The 17,917-nt window shown below is 34.2% G+C and overlaps 1 protein-coding gene across 14 annotated transcripts in view; it reads left to right on the plus strand.

Annotated features, from left to right (window-relative positions):
* The window catches only part of Endoa (SH3 domain containing GRB2 like, endophilin-A), a 142,178-nt gene that overhangs the window by 59,323 nt on the left and 64,938 nt on the right, over positions 1–17,917 (plus strand). For all 14 annotated transcript variants that reach the window (XM_076773448.1, XM_076773449.1, XM_076773450.1 and 11 more), the window contains 4 exons: positions 11,437–11,505; positions 12,833–13,049; positions 16,796–16,929; positions 17,061–17,127. In XM_076773448.1, the coding sequence (XP_076629563.1) occupies positions 11,437–11,505; positions 12,833–13,049; positions 16,796–16,929; positions 17,061–17,127 (487 nt within the window). The remainder of the gene's footprint in view (positions 1–11,436; positions 11,506–12,832; positions 13,050–16,795; positions 16,930–17,060; positions 17,128–17,917) is intronic.

Here is a 17,917-nt window from a genome sequence, read left to right on the forward strand (position 1 = left end):
ATTTTTCGTCAAGTCAGGTGTGAAATTAGATCCATTGTCTGTCAGTATTGTCTTTGGTAAACCGTAATGAATATATCATGTAATTAAAAACTAAAACTTTCACCGTTTGCTCTGCGTTGGCCTGACGCAAAGGAATTGCTTGAAAGTGTTTCGTTAATCCATCTTGAATAGTTAGAATATATCTGTTTCCCTGACTTTCTTCTAATGGTCCAACAATGTCCATTGATATTTTATTTAAGAATAGCTTAGGTATGTCGATGATTTTCATAGGTGTTTTAATTCTGTGCCTATAAATTTTTTCTCGCTGGCATATATGGCAAGATGCTATGTAAACTACTACATCTTCATACATTCCTTTTCAATAATATCGTTTATTCAGGCTCTTAAGGGTACGCGTAATTCCTTAGTGTCCAAATTCCCTAGATGAATGGTATTTTTCCGTTAGTTCTTTCTTTTCTTCAGTTGTTTTTGTTGCTTGAGTATTTCTGCTCCTCTCGATAGTTATAGAAACATCATTGAATGCTGGCTCCAATAATTCGCGAATTTTACTGTCAGTTCCTCGGAATATCTGACGTAACTTCTTGTAATTCAGGTAAACCCAGTTTCCATCGTGCGATGTAATAAATGTCGCAAGTTCAAAAAGGATATTTTCTAACTTCTTGGAGCTAGCGTATTGTATTCGTGTACAGATTAATAATACTTGGTTGTCCTCTTTCAAAGGTTCCAAACCTTTCTTTTTACCAATGTCGAAATAAATAGGCCTTGGCGGTGGGCACCTTCACGAAACTGAAGTTTCTCTGCCATCCTGATGGTCGTACCTTTCGGCATAACCATCTTGTATATGAGTTCTGGCGCTCCGTATAGCTTCGGGGATTCGAGAAAGAAGGCGAATATGTGTTCCCCCTTCTTGCTCTTAACACAGCTGAAATACGACCTCGCATCACTGCCCAAGCATTTTTACTTTCCGACCTATATAGGTATGAATTACCATAATAAAAAAAAATTTCAAAAATTTTTGTTATGGAAATACACATTTTGAAACCCTCTAATCATGTTTTAACTATTAAAAAAAAGACATTTTTTGTACTATGCTTATGGACGTGCGTTCATGTATCTGTATTATTAATACGATTTAATCTTATTTCAAACATTTCAAAAATTATCTTCAGTCTTCTACATTCATCATCAAGCCTTTTTTGTTTGAATGTAGATTACTTTGTTTTATTTCCAACTAATTTATATTTATCAATCATCTCTGTTAATTTGTATGGCAAAATAAATGTATCATAGAAACACTGTTTTCTAAATCTTAAGGCGTCTCCACAGCGCGTTGCTTGAGACCTGTTGGGGGCCTAGCACATTACACTTCTTTATATTACAGAACTGACCCTTTAAATTTTATTCTTTGCCATGTGCAGGCTTACAATGCGTCAAGTGCCATTGTGAGGGCACGGCTAGAAAGTTTTTCCTAAGACATAGTCAATTGATACTTTCCAACCGTCCCCGAATCTGCAGGAAACATACAAATTAGACTGGAAACAGACGAGCGACTTCTGTTGCGACATCGCAGCGATTCTATGTTTTTCTTTGTTTTACAATTAAAACAACGAAAACAGACAAAATCGCCATTTCTATGTCTGTTTTGGTTGTTTTAAATGCAAAACAAGGAAACACATAAAATCCCTGTGATATTGTAACGACATTGCACCGCTTATTTGTTGTAGAAAGAAAAGATGTTTTCAATAATGGCATCGTTCCTTGATGACCCCAGCGTAAATTCAAACACGTGTAAGGCAAATGTTAACAATTTCAGAACGGAAAAGCAAACAACAACGCATGATAAAGTGCAACGATGCCTGATGTCGCGCAAAGAAAAATTCGTAATAGTATCGCGCGACTGTACATTATGATTCTAGTTTCAAGTTATTCCATGATTTCACGACTGATTTCATTTTGATTTCGTTTTAACTAATTTCAAGTCTTCTAGCAAACTAGACGAAAAAATTGACATTCTTTCTGAATTTTTTTGTCATTGAGATTGAAAAAGAAATAGAATACCACGAGCGGTAAAAGTGTACCGATTTGTAAGATACCTCTAGTCTTACTGTTAATAGGGTTCAGGGTTGATATGAGCAAATAAAACTAGTTTAAGATAACTATTTGAATATATTCTATAACGATGCTCAAGTACAATGGTCAATGAACAGAACTAGTACTATTGCTTATATTGCCACAACAGCGAAAGATCTGTATCGGCTTTACGCGGCACGTTTACGGGAGCTAGTACTTGCTATTGAACACTCACAATTGAAGCCGCTAAGGAAAATAGTTACTCGAAGGAGATTATAGCCCGATCTTGCCTTGAGTGTCAAAGTAACGTCGTCTCGAGAGTTTTAGGAAAACAGAACTCCTCAAGTAAGAAAACACGGTCCTTATATACTCGAAATTGAGCCTGTACAATGGTGGGGCATATAAGGTCATGAAAATTGGGCCGGGTGCCCAGATACGGTATGAGTCAACCCTGTCCGGGGTGTTATGCGCCAGATCATCGGGGCAACGGCCAAGCCACCAAACGTTTCGGTTTCATACATGAGTAATACGTAACACATCACATCTTAATATCCCTAGTTTCGGTTATAAAGACATGTCTTTATAAATTTCAAATCCAATAATCAATTTAAATTTGTGATATTATATCAGCCAGTTTCGAAAGTATGGTCTCTAGAAAAACGCATTTATTAAATATATTAACATATTGACGCATATTATTTCTGGTGTCATTATTAATCGCTAGGTTATTTTTACGAATTTTAACGAGTCAACGTTTATTATAATTGCTAAATAAAGAGGACAAATAAAATTGTAATCTCAAATTTTTTTAGATTTTAAAATCTTCCCACGTTATTAGAAAGTAGATATAGGACGAAAGCTATACAACTTTATAATTTCTAGCATATATAATATGTACTGTAGCGAACGGTCACTTGGTGTGGAAAGTCAACGAATCTTCAAAAAGTCCTGATGGCCTTTGCCGTTTACTGACGATTCGAACGGGTGGCGGTACAAGAGCGAGAAATAAAGCGAGTATCAGCCTGTTCTTCTCGACTCTCCGAAACTCTACGAGCTCACATACACGCGATTGGGCATAGTGTGCGAAAGTGGAATGAGGAGATTTTGGAGCTCTCGGTGTGTGGTCTGATAACACTGATTTCGAGCCGCAAATACGTTTTTGCGGACTTATTTTTTAAATAAATGATGTGTTACAATTTAAAACAAAAAATAGAGAATTTGCGGTGTACTTATCAATTAAATTTATCCTTATGTATTTTAATAATCTTGAAATCTTTAAATAATCGTAATAAATTAATTACTTCAATGAAATTAATCGATTGGTGCTAAATTCTGGACCGTACAGCTTTCATTCCGTTAAAAAATAATAAAATTTCTGTAATTTCAGTTTCTGTCTCACTTCCTCTTATGTTCGTTTCTAAACCTGTTGGTAACGTTACGAGTGATATGAAAATGGTAATGGGATCTCGAGACCCCAGAAAAGTGGCCCGAAAAAATACGTTAGGTGAAAGGTCTACTCGTATACCTCGTCTGTGGTGGCCCAAACTAACTGCCATACCGACTTAAAAATTGAAAGGTGATTTTAGCGTCAACTTTTCATGGATGGCGGTCAGGTAAAAAACTATTCACTGAATTAATGTTAATAGGCAAACGGACTGTAGTGTGTATTTAAACTGACTATGGAAAAGATTAAAAAAAGCAATCAACTTTTTCAAATTATTTATTTCATTATGGTACTTTCTTTATACCTACATAGATTGGAAGTAAAATTGTCTGGCAGTCGAGTATCGAAATTGTATGCCGGTGATGCGAGATCGGATTTCAGCTGCATCGAGAGTGACATGGAAAGGCTAATATTCGCTTTTTTTCTCGAATCCCTGAAGCTGTCCGAAGTGCCGAAGCTTATATACAAGGTGGCTGTGCATAGCGTGGATAAGTGGTGGGAGTTGGGGAGAGTTTCTTTTGGGCACCATTCTGCTATCTGGTAACACTGGATTGCCTTTTTCAATCCTTTTCATAGACAGCTTACATATATTTACACACACACTATAGCTGTTTGCTTATCAACACTAATTCAGTGAATAGTTTCTTAACTGACTGCCATCCATGAAAAGTTGACGCTAAAATCACCTTTCAATTTTTAGGTCAGTATGGCAATCAGTTTAGGCCGCAAAAGTCCATGAGGTGTATGTGCGGTCTACTTGTATACGTCGTCTGTTGCATTACATTCTTGTTTCAATTAATGACATGCAAACGTGTTATGTTAAACGACATTAAATCTGTTTTGTGAAAATCCGGAAGGACGTATCAAAACCTGCCCGACGAAATTTTCAAATGAAGTGCTACATCCAGTAGACAATTTTGTCCTAAAAAATTACTCGTACACGAGACAATTGTACCGCGCTTACGTTATTCGTGAGTGTCTGTGAGTACACGCATCACGATTATCCTGTTGCGAGTTAAACACACACGCACTGCAATTATGTTATTCACGAATATCCATGGATCTCATGTTTGTTTCGTCCACGAGGCTAAGTTCCACTTTTTGCAAGTTAAATACAAACGGAATTGTTATTAAATTGTCAAATATGCTTAAATTTAATAATGTAAAAAAGAATCTGTCAAAAAACGTATCTAAGTCCGTTGACGTCGAACAATGTAACTTGACTAATGGCAGACTCTACGCTTTCAACCGACGATCGTAGCCTGATCAGCATTTGTTTTTCTGAAACACATATCAAAAGCGGTCTACTGACGTTGATACATATTGCGATACAAGTTTCGATACAAACAATGGGTTTAAGCTGTTGACAGACTATGCACTATGCAGGCAGTGACCACTAGTGATGGATTTAAACGAATAACTTTATTTTCCAACATTATGAGACGTATAGACTTACCCATTGCTAAAACAACAATGTATCATTTCGACGCATCAAAATGTCTGGATTAAAGGCTGAATATGATGTATGTATTAGCGTATCTGCATTTGTTTCGGCTACGATTCGATATACCATCCCAGGTGGTGAGTAGATTCTGGAGTAGAAGGTTCAACGTAGCGATATACAGTGCTGGACATATGTAAGCATTGGCACTACATAGTTGTGGTGGTACAAATGTTTATAACTACTAAACAAATTGATTTAAAGGAAAAACTTTTTGACATATTCATTTATTATCTATTTTAGTTTATTACATAACAGAAACAATAATATAAATACATGCTAAGTATAATATATCCGCATTTGTTTGAAAAATTTCCAATCGTCATTTTAAAATGTAGGTAGGAAACTTCCCGATTGTCATTTTTAACAACGATCATCCTAAAGTTCAGTCGTCTAGTAACATTTGGAAAATAAGAAAAAGTAATAATGTCAAGAAAAGCGAAAGAAACCACAAAGGAAGAGAAAGAAATAATATTAAATTTATATAAAATGCAAATATCTTACAGTGAAATATCGCAAATTGTTAACAGAAGTCGTTTTACTATTAGAAACATTATAAAATGATATATAAATCAATCAGATTTTGATAATGCGAATCGAAGTGGTTGTCCTCCCAAGTTATCTGTTAAAAAAAAAACATAAAATTGTAAATGAAGTGAAGAAAAATCCTAAATTAAATTTCTCAGAACTCAGAATGATTTTAAATAAAGAATATCAAAAAGAAGTAAGTTCGAAAACTGTGCGGAGGGTATTAAAAACTGCCGGATATTTTGCGTGTGTTGCACGAAGAAAACCATAAATATCGGAAAAAAATCGAAAGATGACAGCTAAATTTGCCAAAGAATTTATAACGAAGGATTCTACTGTAGCGGTCATTGTATAGTCACTACGCCCTTGCCAGAGTATGAATGGGAATGGAATGTGAGGATAGTTTTAAGCGTTCTATTTTTCCATTTTCCCAGGATTTCGTGCGAGCCTGGTCGTCCTGTTAAACACTTGGCGACCAGAGCCGTTCGAGGTGCCTGTTTTCCTTCAAAGTTTCGCCTGGGCCTCGAACCACCCCGATCCCCCCGACTTTTATTACTCGCTTTCACTCTAGCTAAATTTTGCCTACGCTAAATATTTTCCAGTTTCGTTTTTCTGTCTTTCTGTCCTATTTCTTTTTCTCTCCCTTTGCTATTAGGGTAAGGCAGTGTATATAGGGAGGAGAGGTTTAAGAAAGGGGGCAGTCCTGTTAGAGACGTCGTTACGCACAGTCTGGTGAAGACGTAGCAGCGTGTTACAGTTCAGAGCATTGTTATATCCTTAACCTACGTGTGGCTATATGTGACTCACACCCGCGAGTAAACATTTAATAATTGTGGGGTAGCTCGTTGGGTTATTATTTTACCTCCTAGCCCCCTCACTACATTTTGAAGGAACATACTGTTTTCAGATGAAAGCAAATTTAATATATTATATTTCAATCGGATGGTAGAATATTAGTTCGAAGAAAGCCAAATACTGAACTGGATCTACGAAATTTACAATCAAGTGTAAAACGTGGAGGTGGTGGAGTTATGATGTGGGGTTCTATGGCAATGTCGGGGGTTAAAGAATTAATTTTTATAGGTACTATTATGGACAAATATACGTATTTAAATATATTAAAACAAAATTTATTCAAAAATACGGAAAAATTAAACCCTTCGTAGAATTTCTATATCCAACAAGATCGCGATCCAAAACACACCGCTTACATCGTACGCCATTGGATCATTTATAATATTTTTTATTCTCTAAATACACCACCCCAGAGTCCAGACATGAATGCTATCGAACATGTCTGTAACGAATTAGAGAAAAGGATTAGAAAACGTCATATAAGAAACAAAGCAGACTTGAAGAATGTTCTTTTAGAAGAATGGAACAAAACCGAGCGGGATTTGACAAAAAAGTTAGTTAATTCAATGCTCAAACGATTAAAGGAAGTCCTTAAAAGAAAATGAGGGCCAACTAAATATTAACATTTAATTCCAAGTCATTTTTAAATGTTTTTATTCGAGTGTGCCAATACTTTCGTCCATCCATAAAATGTTCGATAAATACATTTTTATTATTGTTTTGTGAATCAATGTATATACAATGTTATTATTACTTCAAAATATACAATGTATATTATTACTTCTGTTATGTAATAAACTAAAATAGATAATAAATGAATATGTCAAAAAGTTTTTCCATCAAATCAATTTATTCAGTAGTTATAAACATTTGTACCACAATAACCATGCTGTGCCGATACTTATACATATATATACTGTTGTATATTCTCATTAAAATGAATCAAGACAACAATTTTTGGGAAGAATTCATTAACATTTGCTTGTGGAATATCAAAATATCTGCATATTCAAACAAAAATATACGGAATGCCGCATTCCAAGAACTTATTACAAAATTCATAGCATACATTGTAGTTTTCGAAAAGAGGAGACGACATATGTATACGTACCAAGTTTATGTTTCCTTGTTTTGCAATTAAAATAACGAAGACAGACAAGACTAGCGTTCCCATGTCTATCTTGGTTATTTTCAATTGCAAGACAAGGAAAAACAGAAACGCAACGACAACGCACCGCTCGTTTGACTCTAAGCTAAGCTCGCTGTTAACCTATCTCAAATCTATCGCTTGTGATACCTGCATCGCAACAAATATCAGCGTCAGTAGGCCGCTAAAGTGAAAATAGAATGAATAATAACTCAAGAAAAGCTACAAACAATGAGTTCAAAAAGTTCAAAATAATCCAAAGATTTGTGACCCTAAACTTACTAACGAAGTTGAAATAAATTTAGGAAAAAGTATAAATAGGGGAACAGTAAAAAAAGTGTTGAGAAACAAAATTTATACTGGGTGTTCGACCACCCTTGGGAAAAATTTTAATGGGAGATTCTAGAGGGCAAAATAAGACAAAAATCAAGAATACCAATTTGTTGATGGAGGCTTTGTTAAGAAGTTATTAACGTTTAAAGTACCGCTCGTACTGAATTTTTTTCTCAAAAAGGCGCAGGATGTCAGGGGTATGTCTATTCGCCAAAAATGATTGTAATTGACCCCCTCAACCGAAAATAATTTTTTCAGAACGATTTAAAAATTCTTTTTTTTGCCGAAAAATAGGCACCTATCTTCTGTCGATTTATTTTAAAAATCCGTTTTTGATTTTTAGTACTTTTGTTTGACGCCCTATACCATAGAAAAGTTGTTTAATACTTTTTTGTAGGTATCCATGAACTCTACTTCCAAACTAAATTTCAATGAAATCCATTGACTACTATAGGTGTTATGGTCATTTGAAGATTTGACAATTTTTATGGGGGGTTTCTCACTTTACGGGGTTAAAGAACAACTTTTCAAATATTCTTGGAATTTCTACGTATTTTTCACCAAAATACGCGTTGTTTGCATTGTGAAACATTAATATCCTCCAATCCGTTCAGAAGTTATGATGCCTTAAACATACGCATGAAATTTCAGGGCAACATTTCTAACCTCACATATTTTTGGAAAAGAATTTTTTTGCTCGAAAGTGCGTAGGATTTCGGGGGTATGTGTATTCATCAAAAATGATTGTAATTGTTCCCCGCAACCAAACATAACTTTTTCAGAATGATTTGAAATTTTTTAATAACTTTTTAACGAAGCCTCCATCAAAAAATTGATTTTCTTGATTGTCGTCTTATTTTGGCCTCTAGAATCCTCCATTAAAATTTTTCCCAGGGGTGGCCGAACACCGTGTATAGCCGTATGGTTCAGAACAAATGTTCTCTGAGCGAGAAAAATAGAAAAAAAGGGTTAAATTCCGCAAAAGATTATTTGAATTTGAATGAAGACTATCTTTGCAGATGAAAGTAAAGATATCTTTCATTCGGATGGTAAAATTACGTTATGGTGACAACTCAATGAAGAATTACAAAATTTTTTTTAACTTTACCGTGAAGCATAAAGGACAATGGCATGGGGTTGTATTTCTGTTGGAATGTGAGTAGTGCAGAATTTATCGAGTACAATAGGAACAAATATGATAATATAAATATTTTGTATTAATAATTTGCGTATAAAACAGTAAAATATAAGAATTTTAGACCCCTTTAAATTTTATAGCGACAATATCAAACACACATTGTATGTAGCCAGCATATGATTATTTATAATTGCCCCAAAGTAATAAATACACGGCTGGCCCGAATTGCAAATTAGAATTTGAAAACATATCATTAAAAATAAAAGTGATTTGGAAAAAGCATTAATAGAGGAATGGGGTAAAAAATTTACTAAAAAATTGGTAAGACCGGTTACGGGTGGTAAAACATAATTGGGGAACCCAACAAAATACTAATACTTAATTTAAGCAAGTCATTAAATAATTCTTTTTTAAATGTATGATTTAGTACGATTAGCTAGTTGCGAGGCGTTTTCCAAACTGAATTCGAGTAACATTATTTTTTTGTATACATAAAAAGATTCATTTGTTTGTGTATACTATATAATAAATATAGATATATTTAAAATATGTACCCATCAAACCTTTTTTTCGAAACATTTTCTGAAATGTTGTATACGGTTTTGGCTGTGACTCATTATAATTTGTTCTCATTTAAATTGTCAGTTGTAATTGCAAGGTAAAGTTAACGTTGAACATCTTCGAACACCTCTTATCTTCGTTGGCAAAATTTCAAAGGCACATCACTTTAGATTGACTGTGGATATTATTGATCCGTAGGCCTATATCCGCTTTGTCAGTGACGTTTTTCCCCCTTTTCAAACTTCTTACAATTATATTCCTTGCGCCCATCCTTGACCATTTGCTCTCGGTTATCTCCCGTCTGCCGGAAATCTCGTTTCGTATTTCAGGATGATCTCGGTTTACGAACAATTAGCTAACATCGACCGATCGACTTCTACGTATCTCTCGAAAGTTGTCCGACATTCCCTTTTACTGCAACGTTCAAGACAATTTGCATTTTATTTGCGATATCGGTACTTTTAGTTCATCCTACAAGCAATGTAGTTTGTGCCGAGGACCATGAAATAAAGAGATGTTTCTACAGTCAGCCAAGTTCTCGTTGTGCATGTTCCGAAAAAGTAACATCTTTATTACGCTGTTTACATTTCAAAATTCTATGTAAATTAGAAAAAATCTAAAGCGAATTGTATGATACAATAACTCATTATTTGATCATAGTGCGTATCAAAATTTATATCACTGTTGCCTTTCAGGTTTTTTACCTAAGTATTTACGAAAATTGAAAATGACTCACCAGTGTACCGATTGCCGTGAAATATTCATTTTTTTGGACCATTATGTGGCTGTGAAATAGATTCTCTGTTAAACTTTCTGTTCATTTAATATGTACACGCTTAAAACATAATAAGTGTATCCTTCTTACTCCGAAATTCGAAAGAATATTTGGTTTTAAAGTCTTGAAGTCTTCAAGTTCTTGAAGTAGAAGACTGAGAAAATTGACCGTAGAAATCACTTTAATTGAAATTCAAGGAGAAATCTATTACTGTTCATTCACTGTTCACAGTATTCACTCGGCCTATCGTTAGACAACGGTTAAGCGTCAAAAAGCAAAAGAATACTGAAGACATGTAAGAATCTCGTAAAGATTGCATCAGACGGTGTCGGATGTAATGTCAACTGAAATTTATTGATAAATTTTCGTTAATGACATGTTTATGAATGCTATGTTACAGTCAATATTTCTTTACAAAATACCAAATTAAAGATTTAAAACAAGAAAGAAGGGTTATATTGGTTAAAAGAACGTTTAATTACAATTTTAAAGTAGTAAAATAGTTACATAATTTTTGGATATCAAGAAGCTATTTCCATCATTATAGTTATCTAATAGTATCCTATCTAAGCATGATAGATGAACGTGTTTCAAATATCATTTTATATTATATATCTAAAATTTGTGTTAATATTTATTATATGTATACATACATATATTAGAGTTGGTGTTATGTGTAATAAGATGGAACTTTAGCTGACTTAGTATTTTAAACAAATTAAATTTATTATACAAGATACTAGGTTGTAGATGAAATTAAAAACTCACTCATTTAATGAATGTACGTGGCTTGGGTAAGAAGCACAAACTGAAAGAGAGTGTCGCTACTTCTCCATGACTAGCAGAATTAAAATATTGACTGATCGATCCAATCAATCTATATTAGAAATCTTCATTATCTATCACACGCTCGAACTCATCGAATGCGTATTGTCGTCTGTCTCCTCTAATTATTATTTTAAGTTGGGTATATCAATGAATAGGGTAATTGTAGAATTAGTTTCTTTTTTCATTCAAGTTCCCAATATTCATTCATAAATTTACTTGACCTATTTTCCACGACAATTGTATTATGTTTTTCAAGTATATGACAGAGAAGATGGGCGGTGCGGAAGGAACCAAGCTCGACGTCGACTTTATGGATATGGAGAGGGTGAGTGCTTTCTTTTCTGCATTTTTAAGGTCTCCACGATATGTTCACGATGTGTCTTGTATAACCTTGAATCGATTTCCACGTGCAAATCAAATTCGCAGTATTTCTTTGTCATCTATATGAACACTAGGGTACGTTTGCCTTTATTGTTGTATAGTATAACTATTTGTACATGAAACACATTCGTTTTTACTTCTAAATCATTTAATATACTTCAAAAGAAAAAAATGCAAAATTTATTTATTCAATTTAAAATCATTACATGATAATTAACATAGATTACAATAATGCGCCATCGTCGGAGTTGGGAAAATATTGAAACAGTACATATTCAGAAAATGATGATATACGGGGTGAACTACATAACTTGATCAGCTTAATTTATTCTGTTACTAGTGGACCGTTCATCAAGTTTTTTGTTCACTAGACATAGTTCAAGCTCAACTTTAAAATGATTATATTACATTTTTTACTAACTGCTGTCTTTTCCCGAAATTTCCAAGGTTACGTCTATGTTTTTGAAGAGAAACCTATTTTTTAGCGAATATTAAGATCAATTCAAACATCATAAAAAATACATTTTTTTCTATCTAAATCTAAAAAACAAAACGTTAAAGAAAAATATTTCAATTCAAACTACGCTCGAAATGATGTTCGTTAGCAAAACTTGAAAAAAAGTAGTAAGAAATGTACTATGATCATTTTAAAGCCCCCCTGAACTATGTTATAGTGGGCAAAAACTTTTTGAACGGTTCATTAGTAATAAAATAAATTAAGCTGATTAAGTTTCACGGTTCACCCCGTATACATTATGTTATGAAAGTATATAATTTTAATATTGGGTGGCATAGTGTTTTTGTTTTAAAACATGAATCAGATGTTTGGTCATTCTAGATTTAATTTCTTTTTAAATAATCGGAATTTCTACGTTTCTATTCTTTCTCCAATCTTCTTTAAACTTTTCCTTAGAATTTAGAAGCATGTTTCTGATTCCGCGGCCCAATTCATCGCATAATTTCCTGTAAGACCTAGATTCTATAATTTTTTAATTTTTATGCTATTATACATATAGCGAGTATTCTTATGGGATTCGTGCTTCATGTTTACTATTTTACGTTACATTTTTTGGTAATAAATTTAGACATTTGTTCTTATCCATAATAACATCTGTAAAAACTAATTTCCCAACTCCAGAAATTGAAATATATAACCTCTGATATAATTCTACAATTCATTTGAATGATTAAACTTCAATTTTATTTGTGAAGAAGAAGATTAGTAAGATAATGTTTTTTTTTAAAAAGACATTGTGTAATTTTGATCACAGAAAACAGATGTCACATACGAGTTGGTGGAAGAATTACAGCTGAAAACGAAGGAGTTTCTTCAGCCAAATCCGACAGCGAGAGCGAAGATGGCGGCGGTCAAAGGCATTAGCAAACTCAGCGGCCAGGCGAAAGCTTCGACTTACCCTCAACCGGAAGGTGTTCTCGGCGATTGCATGCTTACCTATGGCAAGAAGCTTGGCGATGATAGTGTTTTTGGTATGTACTGTCTCTTAGAACTACAGACAATGTACAATACAAGTAGACGTTACATTCAATATACTTTTTCGGCCCATTTCTCTGGGGCCCTAGAACCCCAATACCATTTTTGTTACCAGCAGGCTAAAGAAATAAACACAGGAGGAAAGGAGACAGGAAATGAAATTACAGGAATTCGTTTGTTTTTTAACGGAACGAAAATTGTACGGTTCAAATTTGTGTATCAATCGATTCATTTTATTAAAGCAAATAGTCGATTAACGGATGCGATTGAAGGCCGGAAATAGACGAGCGGTGCGTCGCCCTTGCGACATCGCAGCGATTTTATGTGTTTCCATGTCTTGCAATTGAAAACAACCAAGATAGACATAGAAACGCCTATTTTGTCTTCGTTGTTTTAATTGCAAAACCAGGAAAAACTTAGAATCGCTGCGATGTCGCAACGGCAAAAGTCGCTCATCTGTTTCCAGCTTTAGTAGTCAGAAGTAAATCGCGATTAATATTTGTTGATTAATGGAATTAATCACTTGTGGCGATTGAAGATTGAAATAATCGTTAGACGTCACGGACTATAATCTTACAAGCAACGATCTGTTTAACCATCTTTTAATAAAAGACGTTACAAATTTCTATGTCATTATAGTAAATGGAAGAAGTATACATAATGATATAAAATGGAAATGATATATTCTTCGTCTGAAAATTATTAATTATTAATTATTAATTATTAAATAGTTCAAATAAGATTATAATACACCATAACAAGTGTTATTTTGTTCTTTGTTAAATATCAAGTATTTGCGCTACGGGTTGTGTGCAAGTTATGTATTCATATGCGTAATCAAATTCATAACTTTAAATGAGTTACTACAATTTTAGGTTTTAAATAATCGATGAAATTTATCTTTTATTTATAGAATTTCATATCATTTGTCCCGATCTAGTCACTGTAGTCAATGTATGGCCCACTATATTTTTAAAAATTTTAATTAATTTTAAAACGCATTTATATATTCAACATTTTCACTGCGTATCAGTGACCCGTGATTCTTTAAATGATCATAAAAAGTAAATTCTTCGAATTTGTCGATGAGCTATACATCTTCACGGATTCGAACGGGTTTGAAATATACATGTCATTTTGAATCAACTTGTTCCTCAAAATGATTCCCTTACAACATATTTCAAGGTTATTAAAATCCGTAAGAATGTACCTCATAGACAAGTTCACCACAAATCCTTTATTTTTTATTTCAAATTGTAATATATTATTTGTTGAAAAAATAACTCGGGAAAAACTTTGCGACTCGAAATCAGTGTTACTAGATCGCGGACCAGTGACACCCCAGGGATTATTCTTCATTTCACTTTCGCACACTGTACCCCATGCGTGTAGGTATGTGAGCTCGTAAAGCTTTGGAAGCTACCCAAAGTGAATGCGGCACTTTGGACAACTTCGAGGAGTATAGAAAGAAGGCAAATGTGAGCCTTTCTTTCTCGTTCTTGCATAGCCACCCGTTTGAATTGTCGGCAAACGGCAAGGGCCGTCGTACAGTGTATCGCGTGCAGTAATGATTCTTAAAATGAACATCGTTTCAGGGTTGACATGTTCATTCTTCGTACAGTGGAGGAGAATTTCGATACCAGCAGTTGTTTATACACAACTATATCATTGAGCCTCGGAGTCGCCTTTAGCTTTTGCCGATTGAATGCCGAGTGAGAGCGAATGAGAAAAAATGAACGGCAGTCGGAGAAAAGGTTAGCGAGTGAAAGTGAATGAGAAAGAGTAAACGACAGTTGAAAAAAAGAACTCTATTTGATTTTTCGTTTGTTCTGTCTATTTAAATTCAACAATTTAACGAAACTGTTAATGTTTGTGTCATTCTATGACAAATCAATCACTTTTTGGACATGCAATGAGCTGTTACCATGTTCTCGTCAATTAATATCATATCAGAATTTTCTTAAAAGGATTAAAACAATATTTCTTTCCGGAAAATCCATAAATATGTATTAGTAAATATATAAATTATACAGGGTGCTCGGCCACCCCCGGGAAAAATTTTAATGAGAGATTCTAGTGGCCAAAATAAGACGAAAATCAAGAATAGCAATTTGTTAATTGAGGCTTCGTTAAAAAGTTATTAACGTTTAAAGTTTCGCCTGTAGAATGGCAATCCGCGAACAGCTGCGTTCGCGCAGAAGGTTGCGGCTGGCCAGTTCTAGTGGTTCTCACGCAGCATGAAAAATTCTACTTACCGACGTTATCGACAGCCTTAGATTTGTGTCCACTTATGGAAATGCGAACACCTTACGTTGAATAAAATTCAACCTGTCTTATGAAAATCCAGAAGGGCATATCAAAACTCGCCCGACGAGATTTTCACAGAGAAAGGGTGAATGTCACTTCCAATACACAATGTTGTGCACAAAAATTACCCACACGCAATCATACACGCTCCACGATTGCCCACAGTGTCCGCAAGTGTGCACAAATAATCCTTTCAGGCACTAACCATTATGCAATTAAAGAAACACGCACCACGATTATGTTATTCGTGAGTGTCTATGTGTATGTGTACCACGATTGTTTTGAGTTACTTACGAATAAAATTGTTATTAATTTTTCAAATACATTTCAATTTAAAAATATAAAAAGGAATCGTAGGATAAATGAAATTTTCGCATCGATTTGCGTTCACGTCGAATAATGTACATACATAGCGATACTAGCAGCTGAGTGTGCCATCGATCGACGAGGTTCTGTCAATTCACTTGTTCCGGGAGCTGAAACGTGTAAACTTTGGCACCTACTTGAATTTACGACCTCCCTATATCGTGACCCGGACTATACACTGGGAAAAATTTTAATGGGAGATTGTAGAGGCCAAAATAAGACGAAAAGGCTTCGTTAAAAAATTATTAACGTTTAAAGTTCCGCACATACTGAATTTTTTTCTCGAAAATGCGCAAGATTTCGAGGATATGTCTATTCGCCAAAAATGATTGTATTCGACTTTTGCAACCGAAAATAATTTTTTTAGAATGATTTGAAAAATTTCTTTTTCGCCAAAAAAAAATTTCAGCACCTACCTAAATTTTTTTCTCGGAAGTGGGTAGGATTTCGGGGGTATGTGTATTCACCAAAAATGATTGTAATTTACCCTCGCAGCCGAAAATAATTTTTTTAGAACGATTTTAAATTTTTTAATTTAATTTTTTTAATAACTTACTAACTTATTAACGAAGCCTCAGTCAAGAAATTGATATTTTTGATTTTTGACTTATTTTGGTCTCTAGAATCTCCCATTACAATTTTTCCCAGGGGTGGGCGAACACCCTGTACTGTTATAGTATTAAATTATTACATAATTTAACGTAACAAATAGTTATTTTAAAGAATATCTTTCTAGAGTTAATAATAAGCTGTGGTTTTTAAATGCCAGAAAAAGCCGAGCGCGTTAGTGGCTTTTCATGAAGCATTGTCTTTCACGTTTCATTGGGCTCTAAGGGGAATTTCCCAAGTTAGGAGGGGTAGAAATGTTCAACTTACGAATCACGTCTGGAGCTCAGTTTAAAAATCATTATTGTACGTTAGAAGTTTTTAGAATTGTAATATATGTTTTAATTTTTTTTTCTGAATGTCCTATTCTGTAAAGTAGTTATTGAATAACGCCGACTGGGCTCATAAATATGCATCGAAACGCGTGTAGTTTCGCGTCATTTATCTTTTCTAATTCCCGTAGCTCAGGCTCTTATTGAAATGGGCGAAGCTATGAAGCAGATGGCAGACGTAAAATATTCGTTGGATGACGCCATTAAGCAAAACTTCCTGGAACCATTGCACCATTTGCAGACTAAAGATCTTAAAGAAGTGATGGTAAGTTGGCCACCGCAGTTATTGAAAAAGTTCTCGTTCTCCTATTCTTCGGTGGTGAATATTATCGAAGAATATTGTCTAAATTGAACGGTAGAAAATCAATCGCTTGATTGATATTCTCTTTGTTTCAGCATCACCGGAAAAAACTTCAGGGACGAAGGCTGGATTTCGATTGCAAGCGAAGACGTCAAGCAAAAGGTACACCTGGTCGCACGTTCACTTCATCTCTTCGTATCGTTATTGATTTACATAAACACAGTACGTCGGGAGGTATACACATCCTTGTGACATGAAAACTTGTCGCGTACCGTTTATAATTATAATTTGTACATTTTTTTTGACAAATAACACAGATTGGTCAACCTGGAGAACGTCGTTTGCACGATTAGGCGTGCGTTATTCCTACGTTCTTGTACAATTTTATGGGCAACACATTCGCATGTTCTGCATGTGCACGTTGCATTTATCGGATCATTCTACAACGTCGTAATATTACCGTTTATTTCATGTATTTTTGTTTTTATAAGAATGGGTCCAAGAAAATGATTGGAATCATTTGAATAAACCCGTAAATATCAATTTTAATAAAAACTGGTTCCAATAAATGTTGTACAGTTTAGGGGGGGGGGGGGGTTATGTAATCATAATATACTATAAAAAGATTTCGTTATTATTTGTAGTTTTCAACTATTTAAGGTCACGTTTCCCTTTTTCTGTAATGGAAATTATTCTGTCCCGCAATAAAAGTTATACATAACTTTCAAACAAATTCAGCTGTGTTAAATAATATGACCTTCAAACGACCTTTAAATAAATTCAATCAATGAACCGATAATTTTTATTTTACTCGCGCCGTATTTATTAGATCTTGTTTCTGTTAAAACAGCAATATATGGTAATTTTCAAATTAAACTATTAAATATATCAATTGCTAATTTTAGGTCAAGATAAAATAAAAAAAAAATGAATATAAATGATATACTTTACA

This window comes from Colletes latitarsis, chromosome 9 (genome assembly GCF_051014445.1).
Source record: "Colletes latitarsis isolate SP2378_abdomen chromosome 9, iyColLati1, whole genome shotgun sequence".
Lineage (NCBI taxonomy): Eukaryota > Metazoa > Arthropoda > Insecta > Hymenoptera > Colletidae > Colletes > Colletes latitarsis.